The 23,814-nt window shown below is 42.5% G+C and overlaps 2 protein-coding genes across 2 annotated transcripts; both read left to right on the top strand.

Moving 5' to 3' along the window:
- The first annotated feature begins 7,441 nt into the window (after positions 1-7,441).
- Positions 7,442-11,101, top strand: mettl9 (methyltransferase 9, His-X-His N1-histidine). The gene is given in 5 exon segments (NM_001140129.1): positions 7,442-7,919; positions 8,226-8,416; positions 8,571-8,780; positions 8,841-9,025; positions 9,285-11,101. Coding segments are annotated over 5 exon segments (975 nt in total). The 5' UTR covers positions 7,442-7,742; the 3' UTR covers positions 9,497-11,101.
- Positions 11,102-11,166: 65 nt separating this feature from the next.
- On the top strand, positions 11,167-22,794 carry LOC106609135 (ER lumen protein-retaining receptor 2). Its single transcript, XM_014207612.2, has 5 exons — positions 11,167-11,486; positions 13,223-13,323; positions 19,750-19,908; positions 20,050-20,302; positions 21,654-22,794. Exons 1-5 carry the CDS (start codon positions 11,396-11,398, stop codon positions 21,686-21,688), a joined length of 639 nt encoding a protein of 212 aa, XP_014063087.1. The 5' UTR covers positions 11,167-11,395; the 3' UTR covers positions 21,689-22,794.
- Positions 22,795-23,814: the final 1,020 nt, after the last annotated feature.

Here is a 23,814-nt window from a genome sequence, read left to right as displayed (position 1 = left end):
CCTGAACAAATTGTTTCCATGTACAGAGATCTCAGCATCCTCAAAAGTAGAGTCCAAGTGAGTCTCTGATATTGCCAATACATGAATATTGTTTGACTGCACTAGACAGCATATTTAATGAATTTTGTTCCTTAAACTACATATATTCAAGTGAGTAATTAACAGACATTTCTTTGGTAGATTTACAGTATTTATATGTCCAAACATGAATCAGCAGTTGGAATCTGAGAGAGAAAGTCAGTGTGTGTGGGGGTCTGGAATTACTTGTCTGTCGCTCCTCCTAACTCCTTGAGAGGGAGGGTTAACAATCAGTTTGTCATACCTCAGATATGCTATGTCACCTCGTTCTCGTGCAGCCTTCATAGCTGGTATTAGTTTTGACGGACTGCATCTGAGAAATCCTCATTGATGACGATGAAGGACCCTTTAAGAATTTCACTACAATTGACCTGGGTCTGGTTCCATTGGCACCATCAGTGCCCTCTGGTTTCCCAGACCAGTGAGCACGTTCCAGCTCAACCTGTTGATCCAATTGTAGCTCCTCAGAAAACAGATTTCGAACTTTGTCCTCTGATTCAGCCCATGTCTCACTTTGGCTCTCCTGGATACCATCTATTATAAGATTATTTCTCCTCGATTGTCCATCCAGGTAATCAGCCTTCCCAGACATGTTCTGGAGGGCCTCCCTGACTGTGGTGATTTCATTCCGCATAGAGGAACAGTTTCTGGAAAGTGTATCCTGTGTGGTCTTCAATACATCCACATCCTTCTGTGTGAACTGAAGGCTGGTTTTAATGTCTGGTACATCTTTAGTCAGGTCGTCCAGCCGTTTGTTGGTAGACTCCATGATCATTTGTATGAAGCTTTTAAAGTTATTTTCCTGCTGAAGTATCTTTTCCTTATAGAAAACGTTCTGCTTCTCCAAGAGTTCACGTACCTGCCCAGCAGAGATGTGATCCTCGTCTTTTTTCGAAGGAATGATAGTACTGATAGTAGGACGAGCCCGCTATTCACTCCGTGAAATGAGAGACACCGGCAGTAGAAAATTCTGGAAATCGGAGGTCCTAAAACTGAGACAAATAAAAGTGCAGCCCTAGCCACAAGGGCTAACCGCTTAGCGTGCTTGGTATCCGGCAATAGTAGACCAGGTTGCCTAGCTTGATTGCTAGCAGCTAGGTTAGCTGCTTCGCCAATGTAGTACCACCTTGTTTGAGCAAGGATCCTGGGACATATATCAGCGGTCCCAGCGTTAACGCTAAATGCGTCCCAGGATCCAGATATGAATAGGAAAACTATAGTAAACTTGTATTAGTTAACTAGGTAGTTTGTTAAAGTAAAACAAACCAAGTCTCTAGTCTTGTACTGATCGTGTTGGTGATGTCGTCCTGCGTAGTCCCATAGAGTGTCTCATAGGGTGGCGCACAATTGGCCCAGCGTCGTCCGGCGTGATGGGGTTGTGCAAGGCAAAAGGCTAGAACAAGCCTTTACTAAAACAACTGTCAAAATGCCTAATATAAGGCCTACAGTCCATTCTCCCAAATACTGGGAAAAAAGTGTGATTCATTAGGTTACATTATCAACACAGTAGCCCCAAGCAGATATAAAAAATATATGCAATTATGTGGCCATTAAATAACACACAACATCATGGCATATTTAGATAGCGGAATAGGCCTAGCCTAAATAATATAAACTTTTTTGCCGCTCAGGCGGTTATTTTAGAAAAGGCTCTTCTGTGTCTATAATTCTCACACAAGTCATTTGCTGAAGGCCCATCTATTGGTATAACGCCGTTATTGAATGCAGTTCTAAAACAAGCTCTAACGTCTGGGCTGGAGTTGCTTGATTGACTTGCTAACTTCGACTAGCTATGTTCGGTTCATGTCCTTTGCAGATGTGGGGCGGCAGGTAGCCTAGTGGTTAGAGCGTTGGACTAGTAACCGAAGGTTGCAAGATAGAATCCCCGAGCTGACAAGGTAAAAATCAGTCGTTCTGCCCCTGAACAAGGCAGGTAACTGTTCCTAGGCCGTCATTGTAAATAAGAATTTGTTCTTAACTGACATGCCTTGTTAAACAAAGGTTAAATAGAAAATGCCACATTACTGACAAAAGTTTTTAAGTTTAAAAAAGCTCTGTATCCGAGTAAAGGAAGAATTTGTAAGTCGCTCTGGATAAGAGCGTCTACTAAATGACCTACATGTAAATGTAAAATGTAAGATTTGAATGTGTAAATTTTCATTCATAGTCTTAACATAGGATTTGAACGTTTACAGATCTAATTTTACGTTTCACGTATTGGCTTCTCTTGCGATCCTAACAATATGGATTTTCTTATGATCTGAACAATACATATGTTCAACCTTTTGGCAGCTATCTCAGGGACAAAGTTGTGGAGAAGTACAGATCAGGGTTGGGTTATAAAAACAAATCTGAAACTTTGAACATCCCACGGAGCACCATTAAATCCATTATTAAAAAATTGAAAGAATATGGCACCACAACAAACCTGCCAAGAGAGGGCCACCCACCAAAACTCACGGACCATGCAAGGTGGGCATTAATCAGAGAGGCAACAGAGACCAAAGATAACCCTGAAGGAGCTGCAAAGCTCCACAGCGGAGATTGGAGTATCTGTCCATTGGACCACTTTAAGCCGTACACTCCACAGAGCTGGGCTTTACGGAAGTGTGGCCAGAAAAAAGCCATTGCTTAAAGAAAAAAATAAGCAAGCACGCTTTGTGTTCGCCAAAAGGCATGTGGGAGACTCCCCAAACATATGGAAGAAGGTACTCTTGTCAGATGAGACTAAAATGTAGCTTTTTGGCCATCAAGGAAAACGCTATGTCTGGTGCAAACCCAACACTTCTCATCACCCAGAGAACACCATCCCCACAGTGAAGCATGGTGGTGGCAGCATCATGCTGTGGGGATTTTTTTCATTGGCAGGGACTGGGAAACTGGTCAGAATTGAAGGAATGATGGATGGCGCTAAATTCAGGGAAATTCTAGAGGGAAACATGTTTCAGTCTTCCAGAGATTTGAGACTGGGGCGGAGGTTCACCTTCCAGCAGGACAAACACTCGAGTGGTTTAAGGGGAAATATTTGAATGTCTTGGAATGGCCTAGTCAAAGCCCAGACCTCAATCCAATTGAGAATCTGTGGTATGACTTAAAGATTGCTGTACACAAGCGGAACCAATCCAACTTGAAGGAGCTGGAGCAGTTTTGCCTTGAAGAATGGGCAAAAGTCCCAGTGGCTAGATGTGCCAAGCTTATAGGGACATACCCCCAAGAGACTTGCAGCTGTAATTGCTGCAGAAGGTGGCTCTACAAAGTATTGACTTTGGGGGGGGGGGTGAATAGTTATGTGTAACCGATGTGAAATGGCTAGTTAGTTAGCGGTGGTGCGCGCTAATAGCGTTTCAATCGGTGACGTCACTCGCTCTGAGACCTGAAGTGGTTGTTCCCCTTGCGTTGCAAGAGCCGCGGCTTTTGTGGCGCGATGGGTAACGATGCTTCGTGGGTGTCAGTTGTTGATGTGTGCAAGGGTCCCTGGTTCGAGCCCGGGTTGGGGTGAAGAGAGGGACGGAACCTACACTGTTACATATGCACGCTCAAGTTTTCTGTTTTTTTGTCTTATTTCTTGTTTGTTTCACAGGAAAAAATATTTAGCATCTTGTGTAAATCAAATGATACAAACCCCCCAAAAATATATTTTAATTCCAGGTTGTAAGGCAACAAAATAGGAAAAATGCCAAGGGGGGTGAATACTTTCGCAAGCCACTGTACGTCACACATTTTGGGCACTAGGTGTGGCCATATAGCCTTTCCCCATCTTCTTTTTATTCTTTGAGGTTTATTGGCAGACTACAACCGATAAGGTGTATTGCCGCCACCTACTGTACGGCGTTGTAAACAATAGAAAAAAATCCAATGTAAGTGGTGAAAAAAAAAATACAAAAATAGACACTTTAAAAACCATCCCACTCCTCCAGTCACAGTCCAATTCAAATCACATCCCTACATGCTCAGGGGCCTGTGAGGGTGGAACATTCTTCGACAGGATTCCTTGCATGGTCTCAGCTGTAAAATCACTGATTCACAAAATACGTTCAGCTGCTCTCACAATGATGCCAATTTTCTCCGATTGCTTCTCTATTTGCCCTGTGCAGTTTATTGACATTGCAATAAATGATACAAAGTCCACCTTTTTAAATTCATCACTCAACAAGAAGATCTGATTTCATTACTATTAAAACAGGACCGAGGTGGTAAGTATAAAGATCCAGTCCATTTAAAAAACTGGAGGCCTCTTACACTTCAATGTTGTGATGCGAAAATCCTGCCGAAATGCATAGCACATAGAATAAAAAAGGTTTTACCAGATAGTTAATTCTGATCAGACAGGTTTTTTACATGGACGATTTATTGGAGATAAGACAATTAAGACAATTACTTGAAACAATTGAACATTATGAAACATCAAAGATCAAAGATACCAGGCCTGGTCTTCACAGCAGATTTTGAAAAGGCATTTGACAAAGTACTACAAGAGTTTATATACATATGCCTGGATTAGTTTAATTTCAGTGAATCTCTTATACGATTGGTTAAAGTTATGTACAGCAACCCCAGATGTAAAATAGTAAATAATGGTTACTTCTCAGAAAGTATTGGGCTTTTAGGAGGAGTAAAACAAGGCTGTCCGTTGTCTCCATATCTATTTATTATGGCCATTGAAATGCTAGCTATTAAAATTAGATCCAACAAGAACATCAAGGGGTTAGAAATCCAGGGGATAAAAACAAAAGTGTCAATGTATGCCGGTGACTCAAGTTTTTCTAAAGTCTGCAATCTGGATCCCTGCACAGTCTCATTGAAGATCTTGATAACTTTTCTAGCCTCTCTGGACTAAAACCTAATTATGACAAGTGTACCATATTACATATTGGATCGTTAAAAGACACAGTGTTTACACTACCTTGTAGTTTACCAATAAAATGGGCGGATGGTGAAGTAGACATACTTGGTATTCACATCTCAAAAAATATGAATTAACTTACCACAATCGATTTCAATAAAGTTTGCAAAAATAGATAAGATTCTGTAAACATGGAGAGGTAAATAGTTGTCTTTTTATGGTAAAATCACGTTGATGAACTCTTTGGTCCTATTACAGTTTACTTACTTACTAATGGCGCTGTCTACTCCAGTCGACTCATTTTTTAAATCCTATGAGAAAAATTTCTCTACAGCCAATATGTATTCCATATACAGTGAATTGCATTGGGGGCTAAGGAGGGGGCTGAGTAAAAGCCAGCAACAGTCTGTACGACACAGTCCCCCTCCAAAACGAATTATGTTTGGTTAGTAGAAACCCCACTGAGTATTTTCCACCCCAGTTTATTTGAGACAGGTAGTAAAGTTGTTTTTTCTCTACAGTCCAATATGTATTCCATATACAATGAATTGCATTGGAGGCTATGGAGGGGCGGAGTAAAAAGCCAGCAACACTTAAAATGACCTAGCTTTTGTTCAAACTCATCTGTTTTGTATTGTAGGGACTATAGTGAGTAGACTGGACCCTGGTTTTATAGAGACACAATCAATAGTTTTTCCTGTACAGTGCAATATTTGTATGTGCGGTATACAGAAATGTTATTCTTAGTTTATTTGACTTTGGAACGTGTTTGTTTTGAAACCCACATTTAATGCAAATTTCACTTAAATATGAACAAATATGAATAAGTATTAATGTTTATACAATTATGTTTACTCTATTATGAATAAATACAACTTATTGACACTTTTCTAATATTACGTGGGGGACTTTTATTTCGAAAATGACAGAAATTCCGTGGCCCGGAAATGCTTTTTTTAGTGTTGCCAAAGATTTGTATAACTAAACCAAGATAGACCACAGCCTGTCGTTTCAAATGGGAACAGATGAGTCATAGTGGACAGAACAAGCAAGAAGGTGGGCAGAGCCAAGCACAAGCTACCGAGATCCTATTGCCCGATCTAGCATACATATGTATATTTCCGTTACCGAACGCCTACTATGTGAAATGCGCGTGTGCTATACTTTTTTACAACTTTGGCGAAGGCTAAAGTCTACAAAACTTAGTCCACTCTATTCATAACATATTCTAGTTTTGGGAACAGAACACTGCATTGAGATCAAATGTTTAACCGATGAGAACATTTGCAGAATGTAGGCCAAAATCCATCTCTTTCCATCTTCTCCCACTGCTCGCTAGTGGGCTTCCTCTCACTAGCATATTTGATACTGAGTGGAATCGCCAAGCGAATTCTTCATATTTATACATCCAGTGAAATATCTGTCTCATTGTTCTATCTGTGGTGTTGCTGACGATACGCTGGTCATGGTGACAGTTCCCGCACAATGCAGCAGGAAGTTAGTCATAGCTTGCTACACGTCCTACCTAACTCCAGTAGCGTATGTATAATTAAGCAATAAGGCACGACGGGGTGTGGTATATGGCCAATATACCACGGCTAAGGGCTGCTCTTACGTACGACACATCGCAGGGTGCCTGGACACAGCCCTTTTTAGCCGTGGTATATTGGCCATATACCACAAACACCAGAGGTGCCGTATTGCTATTATAAACTGGTTACCAACGTAATTAGCGCAGTCAAACTAAATGTTTTCTCATACCCGTGGTATATGTCAGCCAATCAGCATTCAGGGCTGGAACCACACAGTTAATAACTACAAATATGCTACCTCCCCAGAAATGTCTCTGTGCACCTTGCCTCTCCACTTAACGTTAAGTCACACCAGACAACTGAAACTGTGTTATATTTACATTACATTTTAGTAATTTAGCAGACGCTCTTATCCAGAGCGACTTACAGTAGTGAATGCATACATTTCATTTCATGCATTTTTTTTTTGTACTGGCCCCCCGTGGGAATCGAACCCACAACCCTGGCGTTGCACACACCATGCAGGCGTTGCAAACACCTTGCGCTACCAACTGAGCCGCAGGGAAGCCGTTCAGGTGTTCGAAAATGCCATCCATCTCTGCCGATGTGTGGTGTGGGGTGTGAATTGTTTAATAAAGGTTAAAGAAAAAAGAAAACAATGAATTGTTGGACAAGACTGTGTGGGAACTATTTAGATGTAACACAGGAAGCAAACGTGTATTTCCAGATTTTTGCCCCCTATCTTTTTTTGTAGGTTTATGGTGCTTTCAAGACAACTTGGGAACTCGGATAAAAACGAGGTCGAATCATGACGTCAGCGAACTTCAGGTCGGAAAGTCGGAGCTCTAGAAAGAGGCCCGGAATTGGAATTCCGGGTGGATGACTGTTGAAAACGATTTTTCCTAGTTCCTAGTTGTTTTGAATGCACAGAACTCGGAAATGTGATATTTCCCAGTTGTTTTGAACGCAGCATTGGTAGGCTGGCAGTCTTCAGATGCGACCGTCACAAGACAATTCGAATTGAGCTGAAAGTATTTGCACAACGGATTAAGATGTCGAATGAATAACATGTGGACTCCAAAAGGTCACCACGCCTTCAGGTTTGTGTGTTTGTTATGTTTGGACCTGAAGGTATGCACTGCGTGTGCTATCACAATTGGATACTCTGGCTAGCTTATCTAATATTACATCTGTCTAACAACTTGAAAATCTAGTGACCAGTTAGTGAACAACCAGGCTGCCGCAGGCACTTTTCCCATAGCTGCCAAATCTGTTGCGTTATTGTTAGTATGTGTCATCTACAGCTGAGGACATTGCTTTTTGTAGCGTGGGTGTTGGGCTACATCGCCTTTCTGCTCGCTACTAGAAAGATGTGGACAGGGAAATACGTGCGCAGTCCACTCGCTCGTTCACTTTTCATGAACATGATAGGCGAAAGCGAAGAAGCCGGACAAGAAACCCAAGAGGTAAGTGTCTAACTACAGAGTTACCTTTAAACAAAGAAACAACTATTTACTGGCAGAATATCACACTTCTCCCTGACATCATTTTGCCGAAGTGAGCATTTTAAAGGAAAAATTGTGCATTCAGCAAGAACCAGCGACTGTAGTTCCTTGGTTGCCAGGTGGAATAGAAGTCATATTTATCAAATATTAAAGAGCTTTTATTTTATGTCATTGTTTATGAAGAGATTGACACAAATAACCGCATAAACCAGTGTTGTGGTAATAACCACCTCCAATTTCTCCTCCTTTCCCCTCCCTGCTCCTCAGTGGTACAAGTGCTCTCCAGACCTGTTGGGGGAGGTGGTTAGGCCTCTGTTTGTGCAGAGCCATCTGGACCAGGACACCCAGGCTTTTCTGAGACGCAGCATAGAAAAGTCTGGCTGGATGTTCACCCAGTTCTACCACTCCTTCATCTCCACTGTCCTCAGCCCCCTGGTGTCACGCACATCCATCAATGGGTAGGTAAACAGTGTTTTAATGCTGTCATTCTCTGTCTTTCTCATGCCCTACTGTTTTGGGTCTCTGCTTGTTCTTTTCTCGCCTCTTTCAATATTTTTTGTCCAGGTGCCGTACCCCTCACTCATTATTCTCCTTTCTCTACTTCTCTCCCAGGTTCCTAGGTCGTGGCTCGATGTTTGTGTTCTCTGCGGATCAGCTCCAGCAGCTGCTTCGCATCGCCCCCGAGTGGCGAGGGGAGAGACTGCTGGACCTAGGGGCCGGGGATGGGGGCGTCACTGAGGTGATGGGAGCCCACTTCAGAGAGGTCTACGCCACTGAGGTTTCTCCTCCCATGAAGTGGCACCTCCAGAGGAAGAAGTACAGGTAAGTGATACACACACATTATACACCACACAGTCTCTGATGTTCTCTTCCTTCTCTTAGGCTTTTAGGCATTGATGAATGGCAGCATACTGGGTTCCAGTATGACCTGATCAGCTGTCTGAACCTGCTGGACCGCTGTGACGACCCCCTGGATCTCCTCAGGGGCATCCACCGCTCACTGGTGCCCAGCACGGGAAGACTCATCCTGGCCGCTGTCCTGCCCTTCCAGCCCTGGGTGGAGATAGGTGAGATGGAGCACAGATCAGTGATACAGGTTGACGACTTAGGGCCATGTCCTTACTTGAGACTTCCAGCTAAATCATATGTTGATGTCAATGAGATATTTGTGTGAATGTGTATGGAACTGCTTTCGTCCTTTCGGGCTGGATAGTCACAGTATTTCAAATAAAATGTATGGGGACACGTAGAATACTTTTATTGTTTTGGCTGCCACAAGGCCTTTTCTAGATTGGTCTCCTGAATCTGTGTATTTTCTGTCTCTAGGTGGGAAGTGGCAGCGCCCTAGAGAGCACATCAAAGTGAAGGGGAAGAAATGGGAGGAGCAAGTCACCAACCTGTCCAATGAGGTGTTCCGGGAAGTGGGGTTTGAGGTGGAGGCAGTGACTCGGCTGCCGTACCTGTGTGAGGGAGACATGTACAAAGATTACTATGTACTGGATGATGCTGTCTTCGTCCTGAAACCTGTGGAGGAGTGAAGTCAGTTACTGTATCTTGAGGTGCATCTCAATTATCCAAATTTGCATCCTTGTCTCCTTCCTCCATCTGCATTATCTTAAAACAACCAACCGTCCTTCCAACGGGACTGAACCATAGATAATGGGCTGGTTCCACAGTGTAGGCGACTGCTGACTGACTGATCTACAAATTATTTGGCACCATAAATAACAACTCGTTTTATTATTTTTAGATCGTTCGGTCAGTCACCATTTACCCACAATGCATCATGGATTTGATGCTTTCAAACACGGCCAATGATAGTCCTCTAGAGGCCAAAAGGCTGTATTAGCATGGGCAGCGCCATTTAGGGCTTCCACCATTTTAATGTTGTCAACTGGGTGGGACTTCCAACTTAATTGGCTGATTCCTATTGGTGACCCTGTTGGAGTCATGCCCAACCCAGTCATCAGTAGGGATCAGCCAATCGTGAAGAAAATGGACATTGCCTCAATGCTGCTATAATAGCACAGATACAAAGAGGAGTCCTAGGGACTGGACAAGAGGTTTTTGCCATGTTGCTTTTACCCATCCTCTGTTTTCAGATGAGTGCAGACCGAAGAGAGGAAGCAACTTTAGACTATTGAGATGCATCAGCAGACCTTTCTTAGAGCATCTGTGTACAGTAGATACAGTAGAAAGCTATCTGACTGGCTGCTGGATTTGTATTGAATTAGTGGAGGATAAGTAAGATTTTCTTAATTACATTGAGAGTATTTATCATTTACATTACCACTTTATCTCTAAAGTCAGCTGGGGAATCCTGGTTTGAAACTCGGGTAGCTCCACTGTTTACCAACTGTCGTGTCATACTGTGTCATACCTCTACATTCTAAGCAACAAAAAAAACAACACAAAATGGATGTTTGCCATTGAATATAATAACTTGATTGGAATATAACAACACAGCTTTGTAAATGATAGGGAGGATCTCATCTTCTGTGCCAACATATCACTGTGGAAATTGTCTGTTCTTGGTTTAAGTATAGTGATGTAAATGTATTGTCTTATTCTGGGTTAGTTGGTTATTTCCCCAATAATAACATTGTGATACTGTACATATGAACCGGTTGATCTAATTGATTTAGTCAAGCACAGATGGAGGGAATTCCCCCCCCCCCTATTTGTCTTAAGGTTTAACTATAAGCACACTGTTTCTAACTGTTGTATTATCAACTGGGCAGTAACGTTCTGTTACAATAACATCGGGATTGATTATTTATAGCAATGTGAGGCCTTGTCAGTGAATATCTCCCATCTACAGTTTTTTAGGCAGCAGAACAAGTTTACTTTAATGTTCCAGTCAGTGTATTTTACGTAAAGTAACATCACCTCAACATTTAAAATATTTATAAAGTGCAGTGGACATTTGAGATGACGTATGTGCAGTATGTATCAGATAGGATGTCATTTGCATGAAGGATGTCTTGGATGCCAGTGTAATGTATTATGTGCATTTGAGTGACTTAGTCTATTTAAGCTTATTTGAATATACTCTCCAATGTAGTTGTTAAATCCAATGTCAAATTCTCAGTTCGGTCTGTGGATTAGTTCGTTTTTAAAATAAATATACTAGTTAAAAATAATGAATAGAAATTCAATTTCTGTGATCACGGACGTGCCCCTCCTACGGGCGTGTCCCATTGCGCGAACGTAAAGTTTTTCCCGACTTGCATTTGGGCGCCGCTATCTTTGGCCACGTCGCGCATTACTCGACATTTTCCCATTCAGACCGATGAAAAAGTATATTTAGGTGCCTGACAGAACCTCTTGTAAGGTTTTAAAACGGTCAGTAACGGGGGCTAGAAGGTCGAATTTGTTTTGACGGGCATAAGTTCGTACTAGCGAAGGCAAAGCCGCCTGCAACACCCAGCAGAATCATGAACATTTTCAGACTCACCGGCGATCTTTCCCATTTAGCAGCCATCATTATTCTACTTCTAAAAATATGGAAAACCAGGTCCTGTGCCGGTGAGTAAGATTCCCATTTGGAGTATTTGCAGGCTGCACATATCTCCGATTGATGTCTTCATTCCAGCTAGCAACGTTTCCTTGCAGTGGATTCTTGTGTTGACAAGTTAGCTCGGTAATGACGTTAGCGCTTGCGGCTTTATCAAACCAGATTGTTAACATTGATGCTAGCACGGCCTTGTTAACAATGTTGGGAAAGGCCGAAATACACCTAGCCAAATTAAATCACCCAAATCCCAGTGATCACGACACATTTGGTTGGTTATCGTTAGTTAGCTTGTACAACTAATTAACAAGAAACAAACAACTAGTTGACTCTCCCATTCATTTACTGACCAGCTAGCTGCTAGTGTTGTCAGGCAACAGATCTGCGCATGTCAGTCTGGGGTTACCCATCAGTGCAGCGGGCGCCACTATTAACCCGTTTCCGTGTGTGATATGCCATGCATCAGGTAGCCTAGTGGCTAGATCGAATCCCCGAGCTGACAAGGTAAAAATGTCGTTCTGCCCCTGTACAAGGCAGTTAACCCACTTCCTAGGCCGTAATTGCAAATAAGAATTTGTTCTTAACTGACTTGGCTAGATAAATAACGGTAAAACAAAAATAAATAAAATTATCCCTGTTGTAGTACAGAAACTGGGAACTCGGAAACAAACGCGCTCAGATTGGGAAAAATCGTTATGGCCGGCCATCCAACTCGGAATTCCAACTCGAAAACGTACGCCTCTTTCTAGTCTAGACTTTCCGACCTTAATCGTCACTGACGTCATGATTTGACCTGGTATTTTTCCGAGTTCCCAGTTGATTTGAACGCCGACGCTACCCTGGCCTGACCTGTGACGTGGCAGCTCTTTTATTAAACGCGGATAAGAAAAATAGCTGTCGAATGCACAGCTAGAGCAGAATATTGACTTTACCATATACAAAGTTAAATTAGTTCAATTCCAATGTCCCCTGGGAATACAAGGTTTGTTGTGTGAACTGGTTTGGGGTTGAAGGTCAGGTTTAGGATGCATTATCTGAGCTGTCAGTCACCACTGACACCTGTCATGTATCAACAACTTGAGCTTGGCCCACAAGAGTTTGGATTTGTGACACCAATTCCAGTCAGGCAAAAATCTGTTTATGCTCAGGTACTGGGCCTGTCATTAGGAACATAACCACACCACTGCAAGCACTGAAGTTGAATACGTTCTTTAGTATACTCAAGACTAGCGGTGTTATTAATGTATTGGGAGGTTGACCACAAGTGGGTGTGAGGGGACATGTTTCCACTTGACAGTGTTTGCAGGCAGGCCTTCTGAGGGGCAGCTGTGAGTCTATGCCTGTTTAGATTGCCTGTAATAAAACACCTTGGAAGTCTTACAGTTCTTATCACAGTCATCACTATCTGGCCATGCTAGCGAGGACATAGACCCTACACCAGGCTTAACTGGGTTAGCCTGTGAAATGGGATAAAATTTGCTTGCCAGGTTTGGATTCCTATCAAGAGGCCACCACAGTCCCTGTTCCTCCCTGGGAAGTTACACTGATCTGACTGACACCAACCCTGTCACGTCACATCAGTGGTCATTCTAAGGAAGGATGCACAACAATTTCAGATGAAGGACAAGAAGAGGAAGTATGAAGTCCTTAAGGCTTTTGAGATGCACTCTTGGGGGACTGTTGTGAGTTTGGCAGAGAAAAGCAACATCTGACGTCTCATACACCTGTTGGTTGGTTGTCTCTCTGACAGGTATCTCCGGGAAGAGTCAGATCCTGTTCGCCTTGTTGTTCACCACGCGCTACCTGGACCTGCTCACCTCCTTCATCTCCCTCTACAACACCACCATGAAGGTGAGACACCCACACCATAGACCCCCTCACCTCCATGAGGTGGCAGGCTCATCCTCTTACAGCTCTTTGTGCAAGCAACACGCCCCACCCCTGCTCTGTAGTAGAGCGATCTACTCACGAGTCAATATTGAAGTACTGATAAGTTGACACACCCTTGTATATCCAAGGTTCATTGGTGTATGTGAGTGGGTGTGTCAAACGTTTACCTCCAACTATGGATACCGCTAGTTAGTAATTTTTAAAACCCAACAAGCAGATCATTTGCTACATTTTCTCATCTGTATCTGAGGTTGCTTTCAGTAAGATGTCAACAGTGCCTTCAAAAACTATTCAAAACCCTTCATTTATTCAACATTTTGTTACAGCCTGAATATAAAATGTTCTATTTTTCTCACCCCTCTACACACAGTACCGCATGACAGTGAAAACATGTTTGCAAATGTGTTTAAAATGAAATACAGAAATAACTAATTTACTTAAGTATTGACATCCATTTGCTATGACACTCCAAATTGAGCTCAGGTGCATCCAATTTCCTTTGATCTTTCTTCCTGTCACAACTTGTTTGGATGTGATTTAGAAAGAAACACACCTGTCTATATAAGGTCCCACAGTTGACAGTGCATGTCAGAGCAGAAACTATACCATGAAGTTGAAGGAACAGTCCATAGATTTGCAAGATGAAATTGTGATGATGCATACAGTGGCAAGAAAAAGTATGCGAACTCTTTGGAATTACCTGGATTTCTGTATAAATTTGACTAAATCTGTTCATCTTAAGTCACAACAATAGACAAACATAACACACAAATTATTGTATTTTTCTTGTCTATATTGAATACATAATTTAAACATTCACAGTGTAGGTTGGAAAATGTATGTGAACCCCTAGGCTAATGACTTCTCCAAAAGCTAATTGGAGTCAGGAGTCCGCTAACCTGGAGTCCAATGAGACGAGATTGGAGATTTTGGTTAGAGCTGCCTTGCCCCATTAAACACTTTTTTTTGAGTTTGCTCAAAGCATTGCCTGAGAAGAACCAGGCCTCGAACAAAAGAGATCTCAGAAGACCTAAGGTTAGGAATTGTTAACTTGCATAAAGCTGGAAAGGATTACAAAAGTATCTCTAAAAGCCTTGATGTTCATCAGTCCACGGTAAGACAAACTGTCTATAAATTGGAAAGTTCAGCACTGTTGCTACTCTCCCTAGGAGTGGCCGTCCTGCAAAGATGACTGCAAGAACACAGTGCAGAATGCTCAATGAGGTTAAGAATCCTAGAGCGTCAGCTAAAGACTTACAGAAATCTCTGGAACATGCTAACATCTCTGTTGACGAGTCTACGATACATAAAACACTAAACAAGAATGGTGTTCATGGGAGAACACCACGGAAGAAGCCACTGCTGTGCAAAAAAACCCATTTCTGCACGAAAAAAAGGCACAGAACACCAACATCAAAACCTCATCCCAACTGTGAGGTTAAGAAGAATTCTAGCGTGTCAGCTAAAGACTAAGCATCTTCTGCAAGTCTTTCTCTAACATCTGAGTCTACAATATGTAAAACACTAAAGAAGAATGGTGTTTGTGGGAGGACACCATAGAAGAAGCCACTGCTGTCAAAAAAAAACATTACTGCATGTCTGAAGTTCGCAAAAGAGTACCTGGTTGTTCCACAGTGCTACTGGCAAAATATTCTGTGGACAGATGAAACTACAGTTGAGTAGTTTGGAAGGAACACACAACACTGTGTGGAGAAAAAAAGGCCCAGCACACCAACATCAAATCCTCATCCCAACTGTAAAGTATGGTGGAGGGAGCATCATGGTTTGGGGCTGCTTTGCTGCCTCAGGACCTGGACAGCTTGCTATCATCAACAGAAAAATGAATTCCCAAGTTTATCAAGACATTTTGCAGTTGGATGTCCACAGGACAACAACCCAAAACACACAAGTAAATCAACAACAGAATTGCTTCAACAGAAGAAAATACGCCTTCTGGAGTGGCCCAGTCAGAGTCCTGACCTCAACCCGATTGAGATGCTGTGGCATGACCTCAAGAGAGCAGTTCACACCAGACATCCCAAGAATATTGCTGAACTGAAGCAGTTTTGTAAAGAGGAATGGTCCAAAATTCCTCCTGACCGTTGTGCAGGTCTGATCCGCAACTACAGAAAACGTTTGGTTGAGGTTATTGCTGCCAACGGAGGGTCAACCTGTTATTAAATCCAAGGGTTCATACTTTTTCAACCCTGCACTGTGAATATGTACACGGTGTGTTCAAGAAAGACATGAAAGTATAGTTGTTTGTGTTATTAGTTTAAGCAGACTGTCTATTGTTGTGACTTAGATGAAGATCATAACATTTTATGATCAATTTATGCAGAAATCCAGGTAATTCTAAAGGGTTCACGTTCTTTTTCTTCCTACTGTATATCTGGGGAAGGGTATAAAAATTTCTAGAGTGTTGAAAATTTCCACAGTGGTCTCCATTGGGAAATGGAAAAAAACATGAACTACCCAGACTCTGCCTAGCTGGCTGTCCAACCAAACTGAGTACCGGGCAAGAAGGACCTTGGTCAGGGAGGTGACCAATAACCCAATGACCACTCTGACAGAACTACACAGTTCCTTGGCTGAGATGGGAGAACCTGCTGGAAGGACAACAGTCTCTACAGCACTTCACCAATCTGGGCCTTGAGAGAGTGGCCAGATGGAAGGCAATCCTGCGAAAAAGGCAGGTGAAAGACATGCTGACTGGACCGCGTGCGTCATCGTGCGCATGTTGATTTTTGTCTAGACGCGACCAGGACACGCTGGTTGAAATATCAAAACGAACTCCGAAACAATTATATTAATTTGGGGACTGGTCGAAAAGCATTAAATATTCATGGCAATTTAGCTAGCGTACTGTTGCTAGCTAATTTGTCCTGGGATATAAACATTGAGTTGTAATTTTACGTGAAATACACAATGTCCTCTACTCCGACAATTAAAGGTAAACAGAGTTAGTTTCTAGTAATCTCTTCTTTGAACTTTATATGGCGGTTGGCAACCGACTAAGGTGCATCACCACCAACTGAACTGGAGTGTAGACCTCAGTTAATTGTTCAATCACCCACGTGGGTATATGCTCTTAAACCAATGAAGAGATGGGACTTTCAGCTATTTTAGCGCCTGGCCATGTAGACACGAGTGAGCAGTGTGGATACAATGATTGAATAACATGTGTAATTTTATTTTGCAACGCTCGTCGTGCACGTAACGCAAGTGCTGTGGTCAGCATGAAAGGCAAAATATTCTCTGGTCTGAGACAAAAATATAACTGTTTGGCCTGAATGCAAGTGCTATGTCTGGAGAACCAGGCACAGCTCATCACACTTCTAACACCATCCCTACCGTGAAGCGTGGTGGCAGCATCATGCTATGGGGATGCTTTTCAGTAGCAGAGACTAGGAGCCAAGTACAGGGACATCCCAGATGTGAATCCTATTGAAAATCTGTGGAAGAACTTGATCGCTGTTCACCGCAGCTCCCCATCTAACTTAAAAGAGCTTGAGAAAATCTACAAGGAAGAATGGTAGAAAATCCCCAAATCCAGATGTGCAAAGCTGATAGACATACAGCACCAAAGACAACTCAAAGCTGTAATTGCCGCCAAAGGTGCTTCTACAAAGTGTGAATTCTTAAGTAAATTGTATGTTTATGCATTTCATTTTCAATAGTTGCTAACATTTTCACTTTGTCATTATGGGGTTATTGTGTGTAGATGGATGAGAGAATCTATTTTAATATACACTGCTCAAAAAAATAAAGGGAACACTTAAACAACACAATGTAACTCCATGTCAATCACACTTCTGTGAAATCAAACTGTCCACTTAGGAAGCAACACTGATTGACAATACATTTCACATGCTGTTGTGCAAATGGAATAGACAACAGGTGGAAATTATAGGCAATTAGCAAGACACCCCCAATAAAGGAGTGGTTCTGCAGGCGGGGACCACAGACCACTTCTCAGTTCTTATGCTTCCTGGCTGATGTTTTGGTCACTTTTGAATGCTGGTGGTGCTTTCACTCTAGTGGTAGCATGAGACGGAGTCTACAACCCACACAAGTGGCTCAGGTAGTGCAGCTCATCCAGGATGGCACATCAATGCGAGCTGTGGCAAGAAGGTTTCGCTGTGTCTGTCAGCGTAGTGTCCAGAGCATGGAGGCGCTACCAGGAGACAGGCCAGTACATCAGGAGACGTGGAGGAGGCCGTAGGAGGGCAACAACCCAGCAGCAGGACCGCTACCTCCGCCTTTGTGCAAGGAGGAGCACTGCCAGAGCCCTGCAAAATGACCTCCAGTAGGCCACAAATGTGCATGTGTCTGCTCAAACGGTCAGAAACAGACTCCATGAGGGTGGTATGAGGGCCCGACGTCCACAGGTGGGGGTTGTGCTTACAGCCCAACACCGTGCAGGACGTTTGGCATTTGCCAGAGAACACCAAGATTGGCAAATTCGCCACTGGCGCCCTGTGCTCTTCACAGATGAAAGCAGGTTCACACTGAGCACATGTGACAGACGTGACAGAGTCTGGAGACGCCATGGAGAACTTTCTGTTGCCTGCAACATCCTCCAGCATGACCGGTTTGGCGGTGGGTCAGTCATGGTGTGGGGTGGCATTTCTTTGGGGGGCCGCACAGCCCTCCATGTGCTCGCCAGAGGTAGCCTGACTGCCATTAGGTACCGAGATGAGATCCTCAGACCCCTTGTGAGACCATATGCTGGTGCGGTTGGCCCTGGGTTCCTCCTAATGCAAGACAATGCTAGACCTCATGTGGCTGGAGTGTGTCAGCAGTTCCTGCTAGAGGAAGGCATTGATGCTATGGACTGGCCCGCCCGTTCCCCAGACCTGAATCCAATTGAGCACATCTGGGACATCATGTCTCGCTCCATCCACCGATGCCACGTTGCGCCACAGACTGTCCAGGAGTTGGCGGATGCTTTAGTCCAGGTCTGGAAGGAGATACCTCAGGAGACCATCCGCCACCTCATCAGGAGCATGCCCAGGCGTTGTAGGGCACACACACTACTGAGCCTCATTTTGACTTGTTTTAAGGACATTACATCAAAGTTGGACCAGCCTGTAGTGTGGTTTTCCACTTTAATTTTGAGTGTGACTCCAAATCCAGACCTCCATGGGTTGATAAATTGGATTTCCATTGATTATTTTTGTGTGATTTTGTTGTCAGCACATTCAACTATGTAAAGAAAAGTATTTAATAAGATTATTTATTTCATTCAGATCTAGGATGTGTTGTTTAAGTGTTCCCTTTATTTTTTTGAGCAGTATATTTTCAGGATATAACACACCGAGGAATAAGTCAATGGGTATGAATACTTTCTGAAGACTCTGGTTAACTCTGGTCTGCAACCTTTTCTAGTGTGTGTGTGTGTGTGTGTGTGTGTGTGTGTGTGTGTGTGTGTGTGTGTATATATTTCTTAACTTTAGAGCTTGCAAAAGGTTGAACTTTTTTTATAGCTTTCAAATTGGCACATTCTTCTCTACCCTGCAACTCTTCCCTGGGTCTGTGATGTACAATATGTTTTCTGTCAATATATCTGCTAAATAATCTAAGGGGACCCCATAAAATGTTTAGTTTTTCCCAAATTCAGTTTGCTGTTTTTATTTTGTTACTCAATATTACATTTTCATTGTTTCGCTATGAGTAATTGTATGTTCTGAGTCCATGAAAATATTTAAATTGCATCAGAAGACCATTGAGGTCTGATTTACATTTCTGTTGGTTGGTGTAATTCCCATTTAATTGCTCGTCTAGCAAGAGAGGAATGTGGAGGTCTAGCAATGTTCTGCTGTTGGCCTACTGCCGCTGCACGTCATGGCAGTTTGAGAAACAATGGCCACCCAATGATTATGTGTATCAATATAGTGCTGTCAGGTAAGCCTACTTTGCAGTTAACATTTCAATGAGATTTGAGTTTTTGGGGGAAACTCATTCGGTCTACCCACAAGATGGTTATCATTAGCATCGCTAACTGTCTTGATAGACACGCGCACACCAAACACACGGCGGCAATATTGCTGAACATTTATTGGCGGATGTTACATTTGGCTTTTTAAGGCAATAGTGGCTGACAAGAGGTGGGATAATGTCAATGTGGCTTTGATTGGATAGTAGCTGGGAGATTTATGTTTGACAGTTTGCATCGGAACACTTTCAATGCATGTACTTTCAGAATTGATTGGCGAGTTACTCATAGGTGAGCTGCGAGCTAATCTACCTGTTGGAGACCCCTGGGTTCAAGTAATTTGGATGTAAACACACACACTCGCCTTCCAAGTTTACAGTGAAGGGATCATCTAATCAGAGTGCTGTATGTATCCTCACCCTTGACTAGTGGATTGTATTATGTTTCAGGTCATTTACATTGGCTGTGCGTATGCCACCGTGTACCTGATCTACACTAAGTTCAAGGCCACCTACGACGGTAACCATGACACCTTCAGAGTGGAATTCCTGGTCGTCCCCGTGGGAGGGCTGGCTTTCCTTGTCAACCACGACTTCTCTCCTCTCGAGGTAAGGCACCACACACACACACACACACACACACGTCTCGGTATGATAAGTGCATACTGCATCAGTGTCTTATACAGCAACTGATTTAGAGCCACACACTCCACCTCTCTCTCTCTCCCCCCCCATCTTCTCTCCCTCCAGATCCTGTGGACGTTCTCCATCTACTTGGAGTCGGTGGCCATCTTGCCACAGCTCTTCATGATCAGTAAGACTGGCGAGGCAGAGACTATCACCACCCACTACCTGTTCTTCCTGGGCCTGTACCGGGCTCTCTACCTCATCAACTGGATCTGGCGCTTCTATTTCGAGGGGTTCTTCGACATGATCGCTATCGTGGCCGGTGTCGTTCAGACAATCCTCTATTGCGACTTCTTCTATCTGTATGTAACGAAAGGTGAGTCGAGTTGCAGTCTTCCAACTTATTTCCTAAGTACGTTTGGTGCCAAGTGTGACGCTGTAGTGTCCTTTTACTCCTCTTACAGTCGCTGAAACTGTTACAAAAAGTGCTTAAGAGTAATGCCCCATTCACATCGTGACTTATTTCATTATGCCGTATGCCATCTTCATGCAATCTGGTTCCGCTACTGGACGGCGAGCATAGAAACCCTATGCTTCTCCATCCAGTAATGGAACCAGATTGCATGAAGATGACAACGCAAGACAAGATTGAGGAGAGTCTCTAGTCAGAGATCACATTTATTTTGGAAGATTGCAAAACGACTTTCATTCTCGACAGGAGAAACATTGTTTCAGGTGATAAAACATTTTATTTTAGTGCTTCCTAAACTTGTTTATCAAATTTCCTAACAAGTTAAACTAGCTTACGGTAGCTAAAAGCTAGGCTGAAGATATTGTAGCTAGCGACCTACACCTAATAATTAGAATAAAAAACAAACTCAAATGGGAGGCAAGTTATATAGAATAATGGGCTAACGGTCAACGTGTATTTAACAATACTATTAAAATAGTACTCACTTATAGGAATGATTGTTTACGAGCCACTAGCTATCCCATAAAACCATTGCTGAAAATCACCTGTACTTAGCTTCTTGTTTTTATTTAATTTCTCGTTTGTTTTTGTTCTACGTTATTTTTAGTGCTACATTGATATTGATTACTGCATTGTTGGGATTAGAGCTTGCTAGAAAGTCATTTCACTGTACTTGTACACGGACTCTGGCTGCGCTGAAGCACACTGATGACAACGCAAAGTTTGGAAAAAAATGTAGAAGTATGCACATCCGTTTCCTTCAACTGCAGGGTGCGCTGTGATAACACTGTTGCATACGGTCCACATTTAAATGACATCCGGCACATCTCTACAGACTGCTCAGATGTAATGTGAATGAGGCATTAAGTATTCTATGAGGTACTGGTTTTGACAAAAAGCAAAATGTAAGAAAATGGGGCTGGGTGTATCGCGCAATGGTGACTTAATGCGGCCGTGCAGCGTAAATAAGCTAGCATGAACTTTGACTTGTGAGTCTAGTGTCATCTTACCCCGTTCTATATTAACTGGGAGCTATAATGGTTCAGCATTTGTATACGTTGGCTAACTAACCAGGCACTTCACTCCTACTCTCAATGTGGAAGCCTAGGGTCTTAAAGTCCAGTATATATGATTGGCTTGTCACTTTCAACACTCACCAGGAGCCTCTGGTATCTGTTGTTACAGATGTGAAGAAAATGTGCTGAGCATCGGTGGAACAGGAGCATTGAACCTAAACATCTCTCCTCTGTTTCAGTACTGAAAGGAAAGAAGCTGAGTCTGCCAGCATAAGTGCCAAAGATCATCGATTTGGCAGACTCGTGGACGGCGCGACAAAGGAAACCATTGCTGCCATCCCACCCCCTCTACTACCCCCACCAGTGTAAGATGCGTGAGACAGAGAGCGAGACTTTTACAGTTTGTCCTGTCTCCTGACCACTATCAGCGACACCCATGGGCCTGTTCAGGGAGGTGCAAACGTAAGGGCTCTCAGAAAGAAATGTACTGTGTAGAACAGATGATTATGTAGAACTAGAAAATAGTTGTCAGCTCAATTCATTATATTTCTATCTGCAACGCTTTGAATGCTTCACCTCGCTGAATACACCCCAGAATCAACCTGAAGAGGCCATCCTGCAGCTTTCAGTTTGATACATCTTGCCTTTTTTTATCACTCTGTATAAAGGAATAATTTTTCTACATAAGTGTACTCTGATTTGACACATTAGCGAAAGAGTTGAAAACAAATTGCCTTTGATTTGGCACTGTAAAATATTGGAGCCAACTTCTTGGGGTGGGATATTAACTAAAACTGTTTGTAAGAGTATTTGCTATCTCAAATGTACATAGTATTTTTTTCCTGAATCCCAATGGAGCGGCAGTGTAATGGAGGCGTTGTATCCCTTGGCTTTGTCTGGAAAACCTTTTTGTTTTATTTGTCTTTCTGACCCAGTGTACATTCCTGTATAAAGACGGCAGTTAAAACTGTTCATGTCCTAGTCAATACTTAATATTACCCCAAACTGACTTTAATGTATTTTTTTGAATGAAGTTGGAATTTACCAGTAACTGTCACCTGTTATTTGAATTAACTGTACATTTTCAGTGGATATGAGATCTCACTCAGAGCCCCAAAGATGTTTTCACTGATACAGTAACTGCTGCATCTGCATTGCTGTAAATGGCTTTCATTTCAATTCACATTTACGTCAACATTTTCTTACAATGGGCTAGCTATATTTATCATAGTCTGTCATTTCAAAATGGCTCTTCTGAAATTAGTTCATTCAATGGCAATATACTGTAGGCTACCAAGGCAGAAATCAGCTCCTGAAGCCATTCATGTTCTATTCAGATATTTTGTGTGTCTTTCCTTTCAATAAAAGATCATGTCCATAGACTTGTCTGCATATTGTTGAGCTCACTTTAGAAGAGATCTAGCTGTTTATTTTTGTGACAAACATGATTCTACGGGCATTGTTAACCTCCCTGGGCAAGGTGGGACGTTTGCGTCCCACCTAGTCAACAGCCAGTGGAATCGTGTGGCGCGAAATACAAATAGCTCAAATGCTATAACTTCAATTTCTCAAACGTATGACTATTTTACACCATTTTAAAGACTCTCGTTAATCTAACCACACTGTCCGATTTCAAAAAGGCTTTACAACGAAAGCAAAACATTAGATTGTCAGGAGAGTACCCTGCCAAAAATAATCACTTAGCCATTTTCAAAGCATGCATATGTCACAAAAACCAAAACCACAGCTAAATGCAGCACTAACCTTTGATGATCATCAGATGACACTCCTAGGACATTTGTTATACAATACATGCATGTTTTGTTCAATTAAGTTCATATTTATATCAAAAAAACGCTTTTTACATTAGCATGTGATGTTCAGAACTAGCATACCCACCGCAAACTTCCAGTGAATTTACTAAATTACTCACGATTAACGTTCACAAAATACAAATTATTTTAAGAATGATAGATACAGAACTCCTTTATGCAATCGCGGTGTCAGATTTTAAAATAGCTTTTCGGAGAAAGCACATTTTGCAATATTCTGAGTAGATAGCCTGGCCATCACAGCTAGCTAATTTGACACCCACCAAGTTTGGCCCTCACCAAACTCAGATTTACTATTAGAAAAATTGGATTATCTTTGCTGTTCTTTGTCAGAATGCACTCCCAGGACTTCTACTTCAACAACAAATGTTGTTTTGGTTCGAAATAATCCATAGTTATATTGAAATAGCTCCGTTTTGTTCGTGCCTTGAGGTCAGTATCCGAAGGGTGACGCACGGGCGCATTTTGTGACAAATTTCAAAATATTCCATTACCGTACTTCGAAGCATGTCAAACGCTGTTTAAAATCAATTTTTATGCGATTTTTCTCTTGTAAAATAGCGATAAT

The sequence above is a fragment of the Salmo salar genome, chromosome ssa01 (genome assembly GCF_905237065.1).
Source record: "Salmo salar chromosome ssa01, Ssal_v3.1, whole genome shotgun sequence".
Classification (NCBI taxonomy): Eukaryota; Metazoa; Chordata; class Actinopteri; order Salmoniformes; family Salmonidae; genus Salmo; species Salmo salar.
This window is presented reverse-complemented; position numbering and strand designations above follow the sequence as displayed.